General features: G+C 36.0%; 2 protein-coding genes and 1 pseudogene across 2 annotated transcripts; 2 read left to right on the top strand and 1 right to left on the bottom strand.

Annotated features, from left to right (window-relative positions):
- Positions 1–1,215: 1,215 nt before the first annotated feature.
- LOC120218819 (glucan endo-1,3-beta-glucosidase 13-like) lies at positions 1,216–3,001 on the top strand. Its single transcript, XM_039215719.1, has 2 exons — positions 1,216–1,411; positions 1,678–3,001. The coding sequence occupies exon 2, from the start codon at positions 2,207–2,209 to the stop codon at positions 2,990–2,992; it is 786 nt and encodes a 261-aa protein (XP_039071650.1). The 5' UTR covers positions 1,216–1,411; positions 1,678–2,206; the 3' UTR covers positions 2,993–3,001.
- An 87-nt stretch (positions 3,002–3,088) lies between these two features.
- On the top strand, positions 3,089–5,807 carry LOC120218817 (annotated as a pseudogene).
- Positions 5,808–6,242: 435 nt separating this feature from the next.
- LOC120218920 (profilin-1-like) lies at positions 6,243–7,232 on the bottom strand. The gene is made up of 3 exons (XM_039215806.1): positions 7,221–7,232; positions 6,976–7,113; positions 6,243–6,546 (listed from the first exon to the last, which is right to left on the bottom strand). The coding sequence occupies exons 1-3, from the start codon at positions 7,230–7,232 to the stop codon at positions 6,412–6,414; spliced, it is 285 nt and encodes a 94-aa protein (XP_039071737.1). The 3' UTR covers positions 6,243–6,411.
- Positions 7,233–10,333: the final 3,101 nt, after the last annotated feature.

The following is a 10,333-nucleotide window of genomic DNA, read 5'->3' as shown; positions in this document are numbered from 1 at the left end:
TATTATTTTAAATAATTACTTTGTTACAATAATATTATTTTTTATCCCATAAAATTATAAATAGAAAAATATTGAATATTAAAAATATAAAATATTTAAATTCTCAAAATTATCAATATTTTAGTAAATCAAACTCTTTGTATTATTATTTTTATAATTTTGAGTAAAATATAAAAAATCAGAATTTAGAAGAATAATTATAAAAACAATTTATTAGTCTAAAGGTATTATTGTCCAAAGTAGTGGGAATGTAAGATTACCTTAGAATTTGGAGTTAATAACATTCCCATAATTTTAACAAAAAAATGCTACTATTGGGAAAAAAATATTCTCGGTAATATAAGATTTCGTGAACTAAACGTGATAATATAATTTCGAAAAAAACATTTCCTTTAATAATATAAGATTCAGCGAACCAAACACACCAAGTTTGGTCTTGCGGTATGTTAAAATTTATGTTAAAAGTAAAACAGGCGTTTTAGACCTCGAGTGGCTCAATGTACGCACTAATATTTAATATATGAAATATTCAAAATACATTGACGAATTGATTGGTCTATTGATAAAATAGACTGCTGCAAAACGAGACGTTAGTAATGACTGAAAAATATTAAATAAAATATACAATCAGAATGATAACCGTGTCGTGGTAATCCACTGTCTTATAAGTAAATTCGTCCCGATGTGTGTAATCGCTACAATGGACGAACATCTCCTTAACACGGCTCTCCAAGATTTCGTACACCCGAAAACTGAAGTGAACTTGGTGGTATTGCTCTTCTCTCAACTCAAACAACACTAAAAAAAGAGGAGTGTTTCAAATCAAATGTTTGCTTGGGATATCTAAAAATAAATGAAATTGCTTACTATTTATAGACTAAATAGTGAGGACAAAATCATCATTTTCAATACTAGTGGTATAACCTAATTTGAGCATATTTCTAATACTAGTGGTATAACCTAATTTGAGCATATTTCTAATACATGGCTAGACTAGGGGGACTTAGAGGTGATTTGACCCTAAATCTAATGACTTAAATGTAACACATGGAAAAGAAATGGATCTAACTAAGATTAAACTAAAATCAGTTACTAAAACGCAAAAAGCTATGAAATAAGGAGGAGTTAATATGTGGTTTTACCAAAATTAAAATAAAATCAAACTTTTCCTTGTTAAATTCAAGAACACTATGAACCAAAACAAAAACCCCTTTTTCCAATTTTCATTTTCATTCTGCGCGATGGAACCCTAAAGTTTTATACCTCTTCTCTCGTTCCCTTCGCTCATTACCCCCACGGCAACAGCTCACCAACAAACCGGAGCAGCCTCATCGCCTCGACCGATAACCAAACAAAGGACCACCCCACACGGTGGTCCTTAAACCACAAATCAACACCCAACGATGGCAAGGTATTTCCCCTATCTTATGTTATTATTATTTTTAGATACTATGGAATTAGCATAAAACGTAGAACTAACAATAACAATTAAATTATTTCCTTTGTCGTAACCTGAGAACTGAAGAAATAAATCGAAAAAAAAACTAGAATACCTCTTTGCTCTGTATTTTTGATTGCTGAAAAAAAACGTTTATTCCTGTGAAAATTTTCTGTCTTTTATCATTGAGCGTTTTTCTTAGTTTTTTTTAATAAAAATCCCCCCTTACATTGTTTTAGTGCCTGGGTTTTATACCCTTACAGAGGAAGGAAAAACAAACAATAATGGAGCACTCATGGGCACGTTATGGGACTTGCACAACTTAGTGGAGCAGCATGGGTGAGACAAGTATGGGTGGTGTCCAGCATGGTGCTTCTTGTTGGTGCCTGACAGGTATGGGTGGGGCATGGGCAGCATTAGTGTAGTTGGTTGGTGAGGACAAAATTTGGTGTCTACAGGATGCTAATAATCTTCCATCACCTGATAAAGTAGCACGACTGGTTCAAAACCACAACATTCAATACGTCAGGATTTATGATACCGATCGCCAAGTTTGAACGCCTTTAAGAACACCGGCATTGAATTGACGGTGGGCGTTCATAATTCAGAATTACCGGCGTTCCAGTCCCAACCATACGTAGTTTCCTGGCTCACAAATAGCATCCTCCCATTCTACCCGGCTGCTAAGAGCCTAAGATCACCTACATAACTGTAGGTAACGAAGTGACCGAAAGCCCTGATGACTCAGCCAAATTGGTTGTGACTGCCATGAAAAACGTCGTTTCAGCATTGAAAACGTTTAACCTCCAAGATAGTATCAAGGTCTCAACTGCACTCTCCTTTGGGGTTTTATCTAATTCATTCCCACCTTCTGATGGGGCTTTTAATAGTAACCTTGCATTTGTCTTGGATCCTTTGTTGGAATTCCTGAATGAGAACAGATCACCTTTTATGGTCAATATATATCCTTATTTTACTGTTAAGGACGATTCCTCTTTGAAATTTGCTCTGTTTGAGCCATCCGACCGAGCCTTTGTAGATCGGAATGGTTTCCGTTATGACAACATGTTTGATGCTCAGTTAGATGCCGTGCATTTTGCCATCCTCAATCAATTCAGAAGAACCAGGAAGGTATCTGACGCCCAACTAGATGCTGTTCATTTTTCCTTGGCCGATCAAAACTACAATGACATGAAGACTGTTGTTATAGAATCAGGCTATCGTACGAGAGGTCCACCACGAGATAAGTATTCTACTATTGATAATGCCATGACTTATAATAAGAACTTGATTCATCATGTTACCTCTGTTTCTCGTACAACTGCCATGCCTGGTGAAGTTCATGTTATGTCTGGTACACCTGCTAGGCCTAATGTAGAGGTAGATGTGTACATTTTCTCCTTGTTTAATGAGAACCAGAAGGACGGATCAGAAATAGAGGGATACTGGGGTATATTTTATCCGGACATAACACCTGTATATAATCTGGAGTTCCCTGGAAAAGGAACCAATCCAACTCCAAGCGGGAGAAGCTGGTGTCATTTCCAATACTAGTGGTATAACCTAATTTGAGCATATTTCCAATACTAGTGGGTTAACCTAATTTGAGCATTATCAACATGGTCAATGTACCTTAAATGAATTTACAGGGCCATGAGCCAAAAATTTTCTCTATAAGAAGCAACTTTGGAGTCAGCAAGAGTAACGCAGAGAAGAAGACTCTTCAGCATTAATTATTAAGATATTATAAAAATGTGTTCGAGTTTGAAGCTTTTGTTAGCAGTTTCTGTGTTGCTTCAGCTTTTAGGTATGTTTCCCTTCCTTTTCTTATCTTCATTGTGTGTGTTTTTTTTTCTGCAATACTGACTTAACACCGCCGTATTTGACTGAGATTATGTAGGAAGCAAAAAAGGGAAGATTATAAGCCAATTTCTTGTTAAAACTTTTTTTCCCTGTAGATAAGATATGCAATATTATGTTTTTTGCGGTGGAAAATACATGTTAAATTCGTGTTTTTCCATATGTAAAGGTTTACTGAATTTCTATGCTAATTTCCGTGGGCAGATTTGAGTAGGGGAAACAGAGTAGGAGTTGACTATGGAAGGGATGCTAATAATCTTCCATCACCTGATAAAGTAGCACGACTGGTTCAAAACCACAACATTCAATACGTCAGGATTTATGATACCGATCGCCAAGTGTTGAACGCCTTTAAGAACACCGGCATTGAATTGACGGTGGGCGTTCATAATTCAGAATTACCGGCGTTCCAGTCCCAACCATACGTAGTTTCCTGGCTCACAAATAGCATCCTCCCATTCTACCCGGCTGCTAAGAGCCTAAGATCACCTACATAACTGTAGGTAACAAAGTGACCGAAAGCCCTGATGACTCAGCCAAATTGGTTGTGACTGCCATGAAAAACGTCGTTTCAGCATTGAAAACGTTTAACCTCCAAGATAGTATCAAGGTCTCAACTGCACTCTCCTTTGGGGTTTTATCTAATTCATTCCCACCTTCTGATGGGGCTTTTAATAGTAACCTTGCATTTGTCTTGGATCCTTTGTTGGAATTCCTGAATGAGAACAGATCACCTTTTATGGTCAATATATATCCTTATTTTACTGTTAAGGACGATTCCTCTTTGAAATTTGCTCTGTTTGAGCCATCCGACCGAGCCTTTGTAGATCGGAATGGTTTCCGTTATGACAACATGTTTGATGCTCAGTTAGATGCCGTGCATTTTGCCATCCTCAATCAATTCAGAAGAACCAGGAAGGTATCTGACGCCCAACTAGATGCTGTTCATTTTTCCTTGGCCGATCAAAACTACAATGACATGAAGACTGTTGTTACAGAATCAGGCTATCGTACGAGAGGTCCACCACGAGATAAGTATTCTACTATTGATAATGCCATGACTTATAATAAGAACTTGATTCATCATGTTACCTCTGTTTCTCGTACAACTGCCATGCCTGGTGAAGTTCATGTTATGTCTGGTACACCTGCTAGGCCTAATGTAGAGGTAGATGTGTACATTTTCTCCTTGTTTAATGAGAACCAGAAGGACGAATCAGAAATAGAGGGATACTGGGGTATATTTAATCCGGACATGACGCCTGTATATAACCTGGAGTTCCCTGGAAAAGGAACCAACCAACTCGAAGTGGGAGAAGCTGGTGCATTGCTTCTCATCTGGCTCCAAAATCGGATTTACAGAAGGCATTAGATTGGGTTTGTGGTCCTGGAAAAGCGGATTGTTCCGCCATTCAGCCTGGCGGTGGGCAATGTTTCGAACCAAATGATCTTGTTTCACACGCCTCATTTGCATTCAACAATTACTACCAGAAAAATGGGCTCTCTGATGAAGCATGCAGTTTTGGAGGAACTGGGATCAAAGTTTATAGTGACCCTAGTAAGTCAATTACTTTATGCAGAGTCTAATTACATGATTTTTCAAGGTCTAAAAGCTTTCCATCATCCCGTTTTATTATTTGTGCAGGCCATGGTAATTGCATCTATAACGGTAAGTACATCAGGTTATGGAACATCTCATCACATATACCATAACAGTATTTATTTTTATATCTGATTTCATGAGATAAACCGAGATTCTTTCACAGTAAAAAGTAATGATCAAAATGGTAGAACTTGGTGTGTTGCTTCTAGGCAGGCTTCTCAAACGAACTTACAGACTGCATTAGATTGGGGGCAGGCTTCTCAAACGAACTTACAGACTGCATTAGATTGGGCTTGTGGTCCTGGAAAAGCTGACTGTTCTTCAATTCAGCCTAACCTGCAGTGTTTTGAGCCAAATACTCTACTTTCTCATGCCTCTTTTGCATTCAACAATTACTACCAGAAAAATAGGGCTACCGATGTTTCCTGCAGTTTCCACGGAAATGCCATCAAAGTTGACAAAGATCCCAGTAAGTCTACTGTTTTAGCTGAACTCATTCCAATGTTGATGGTGTCAACTGCCATTTAGTATTCCGATATGAAAGGATCTTGCTTTCCCGGAAATGCTCATCTATTTAATTTATTTGTGCAGGCTATGGTAATTGCATCTATCACTGTAAGTACAAATCCTGAAACATCTCATGTACCATGATAACCTTCATTTTGTCTCCCTTCCTAGTTCCTATTGGATATCACCTTTGTTTTATGGTTGACTGCTGGAACTAATCTAATGTTAGGTAATTCTTGTGGTTCTCATGCAGGATTAGGAAAACTGAAGGTAATATGACCGAGGTGTGCGCATGAGATTGCTAGTTTCTTGCAAATGGTTTTTTAGTTCCTTTTCTTGTTTCAAGGTGTAATATGTTAAGTTGCGTCATTTCAAAGAACGTTGACAAGGTCGCCTCTAGTTTCCTCTTGGTATTTGGTAGTGCTAATTAAGCACTGAATAATGAGAACGTACGTCCACTGTTCTACAGGTTGTAACATGTTTTATCAATGCTATACTACTCATGCACACGAGGAAGTATCTCGACATGTATACGGTTTGATTTAAAAAAAAACCATATATTTCAAATTCTTAGAAATCATATCTCCATTTTCAAGTGTCAGACCCGAGTTTTGGATAAAGGTACTTCGTGAAAAATGGAGAGTCCAAACGATATAGAAGTTAAGGCCTTCCAATCGGATTTCTGTAACACAAATCCTAATGCTTTTAGCAACAAAATTCATGGCGGAATTCTTTGTAAATATAGACCAAAGTACCTCACTCCACAATCTTGATCATAATACCATTCATTAAACAAGTACAGAACCAAAGCAAGATCACAAGCATAAAACTGTTACAAAAATTAAGCCTATTGTTTCTGGATAAAGGTTCCCCGTGACTTTAAATACTAGTAATACTGTTAATTTAACTGCATCCAACCATTACTACGGGAAGTGGCCGATGTATTTTCGTATAGAAAAAAGAAGCCAAGAAGAAATGCGAAGATTAAGGCACACCAAAGAAATTAAAGACCCTGGTCAATGAGATAATAACCCAGCCTTTCAACAATCATGTTGCACTGGCCAGGAGTCATTGGCTCGTCATAGGTCCCGATGATCAAGGCTTGATTGGTCTTTTTAACAGTAACACCTCCAGGTCCCTGAAATTCAAATGACAAAAGGCTCAGAATGCAACCACCGAATAAAACCAATAGCACGAAAAGTTATGCAGTAGTGGCCATATAACTCTCCTTCCACACCCCTCCTTTCCTTCCTCAAGATTTCTCTATCTGGAGAAAATACAATCCCCTAAGGAATATCAGGGTTTGGGGACACAATATAACAGCTGCATATAAAAATGTAAACGGCAAATGCCGATTGCAAACGAAGTAGATATGAGATTTTGCAGTGTCATAAAACAAGTAGATAATAACACTTTCTTAGATGCTTCATGTATTAAAATTATGCTTGGAACAAAATGTATAAATGACAAATCTCTTTGCATCCAACACAATGTAAAAATGCATTTCAGCGTGAGATTTTTCAGTTTTATAGACAAAATAAAACTTGGAAGAAATGGAGAACATCACCTTTTTCCCTCGAATAACAGCTCCGGGTTCACCTTGGATTACCATGGATTTTGTGCCACCAAGGTATAATGCGGTGGGGGCAAGTGATCCAAGTTCAGCAAAGTCATTTATAATGGCAGAGATTTCTTCAAGCTTGAACTGAAATCGCCATAGAACCAAGAAAGACCTAAATATACAAAAGGTGTCCAACCTATGCCCGTTTTTCCAGTTTAGTGTATAACGTTTATTTTGTTCCAGTTTGATGCCTGACGTTTCATTCTGTTATTCAAAATGAGGCAATTCGTGACAGACCGTCGTTAAGTGACACGTGTCACAATCTAATAATTTTAAAAATTTTATATAAAATTTTAAAAAATAAAATTATATATTTTTTAAAAAGAAACTACAAAATTTTGAAATAACCCCAAAACTTTAAAAATCTTCATTTCAACCCCTAAACCCATGCTGCCCTTTGCAGTCGAGGAAGCTCCACCCAACCTCACCTTTCTCGACGACCAAAACTTATGAAATTATGACTGATCAACGGCCGATCGACGGCGAATCGACGTTTTATACCCCGCAAACCCTAAGATGAAAATCGTAATCCCAAGCGATTTTGACGGCCAATCGACGACAACTTAGACGACTTATAACTAGGATGATGACAATGACTACATTGGCGGCGGTGGTCGTGACCATAAAAGGTGGCGGCGATGGTTTAATTTTAGGATTTTAGGGTTTTTGAGGGTTTTTTGAAATTTAAAAGAAATAAGAGTTTTTTTTATAAATATAATAATATTTTTTAATATTAAAAAAAATCAAAATTACGAGATTGTGACACTTATCACTTAATGGAGAAAACTAACGGTCTCACATCTTGACCCAATTTGAATAACAGAATAAATCATTAAGCACTAAACTAAAAAAAACGGATATAGGTTAAACACCTTTTTATGTATTTAAGCCAGCCAACAAACAATAATAGTATGTTTATCACACAAAAAAATAGCAAAACATAACCTTTCTTTAAATCACACACACACACAAAAACTACCTTTAAAATCGAATAGACAGTATTAGCAGAAATATTTCACTCAGTTGTTACCTATATCATCATTGCTTATGGTCATGGTCATTTGCAGAGATCCATCAGCACAACTTATTTCATTTTATTGAAACGATGATTAATTCTTACAAAACGGACAAATAGAAACAAACCCGGAAATCATAAGGAATCTTATAATTTACACGCATGAAAAAGCAAATCTCTCAATACCGCATAAAACATAAACTAATAAATCATAGCCAAAGTTAAACTTTGGAGAAGAGGAAAAAGGCCTCAGTTTTGCTTTCAGCAAATTTGAACAAATACCAATCCTTAGGGAGCAAACCAGATCAGCTAATAAATCATGCAAAAGCGAAATTCAACCACAGGAATCGGATCTCTTTACTCAACTGCTTTGGAAACGGGAAAAGGTAAAAAATGATAAATCAAAGGGAAGGGGGGAATAGGGAGGAAGAACTTCAAAGAAGAAGAAAACAATCTGAGGGAAATTGGAGCTCTGGGCCCAAACGCTTCCGTCTTGACCGATGATGGCTGCGGTAGACAGAGTGTTGCCTTCGATTTCACACAACAAGTGATCATCTACATACGTTTGCCACGACATTTTCTCCTTCCTCTACTTCACTCGAATCTCTTCTTCTTCTTCTTCTTTGATGAAGTTCTGTTGTGTTTTCTTTAAGAAAACAAAATGAAGGCTGGGAAAGTATTTTGACTGAATCGACAAATGCAAATTCCTTTTTTTTTTGTCGTAACTTTAAGACATAAATTTAAAATTGAAAAAAAGAAGAAGGAAACGTTATATTATTATGAGTGTGGATTTTATTTAAATTTAAAACAAAATATATTATGAGATCATGTTAAAATATTAAAAAACATTTTAAATATAATTGGATTTTCTTTATTACTGGCAGAGAAGCTATTACATAACAATCTCTCCTCTTTGGTACTTTGGTACAAAATACAAAAGAAAAATGGTTATAATTTATTCAGTTACTAATTATTTGCTATTTTTAATTATTCTATCAAAAAGCAACTGGAAAGAGTCGTGGCAAACAAAAACAGCTAAGCTCCATTATACTAATGCAAATTATTAAAGGAAAAAGAGACAAGAAATCCATTTTATTTGAGCTCTTAGTTGTTCCCAATTATAATTCGGTGAAAAAAAAGACACATGTATGAGTTTGAGTATAATAAAAATATTTAGATAAAGTTTGAGTATGAATATTTAAACATTTATTGTTAAACGATTGAAGTTTTTAAAATAAATTTTATTTTATAATCTTCTTATATTAATAAAAATAATTTAAGTTGTACTTTTAAATAATGTTTGATAAATGAAATATTTTTAAAAATAAAATGTACTTTTAAAATTTAAAATTTTGTAGGTCTAGTGTAGGGCTGGCAATGGATCGGAGATGTGTCGGGTGGAGCTTCATCTGTCCCATCACCCGCGGTCCAAATCTCCATCCACACCATCTATCTCCCACAAAAAATTTCATCCATATCCGCTCCATCCATAATCCGCAGGTGAAGCGGATGAGAAATGGATGATACTATGAACAAAATCTATTTTTACATCCTAAGCTCAAATTCTTCTAACATTCATAGAAACAAAATATTGATACTCAAACATTCATAGAAACCAAAACATGAACAATAAATTTTCATCAAATTCAAACAAAAATAAAATGGAACACAATTTATATAGTCTAGTGCACTATGTTTGTGATACATTTTTCAAGTTAATAGATGCATCATATATAGTCTTGTACACCAAATATAATCTTCAAATCTTCATCAACAAACTATCACTTCTCAAAAGTCCTCTCCATCCTAGTATCAATAGGGATAAAACCAATATTAAAAAATTAGACATTTTCATCGGGTGATGGATCAAAAAAATTTCATCCATATCCGACCCGACCCATCACTCGTCAATCATCCGTTTCACAACGGATTTTCATCCATTTATTCGGGGGGCGGGTGAGTGGAATGGATAATTGCCAGCCCTAGTCTAGTGAGACCCATGGAAAGATGCAGCGTCAGTGTACAAGGATGGATCATAAGATAGGTTGAATTGAATGACAGATTTATTTATATTCCTAACACCACACCCAATGTATGGCCCATGTAGTTCTCAACTCGCTTTGCAATTCTTATGGTTTTGGGGTCCATTCAGTTCCATTTCTAGAAAAATGATATCTCATTTATTATTTATGCCCAACCATTTCTTTCCTTCGCGAAGCAATTTTTTTTAGCATTTAATATTGAATTTATCTATCATCAACCAATTAGTCTAATAGGATGAGGTACTAG

Source organism: Hibiscus syriacus, unplaced genomic scaffold (assembly GCF_006381635.1).
Source record: "Hibiscus syriacus cultivar Baekdansim isolate YM2019G1 unplaced genomic scaffold, ASM638163v2 tig00110201_pilon, whole genome shotgun sequence".
In the NCBI taxonomy this organism is placed as follows: domain Eukaryota; kingdom Viridiplantae; phylum Streptophyta; class Magnoliopsida; order Malvales; family Malvaceae; genus Hibiscus; species Hibiscus syriacus.
This window is presented reverse-complemented; position numbering and strand designations above follow the sequence as displayed.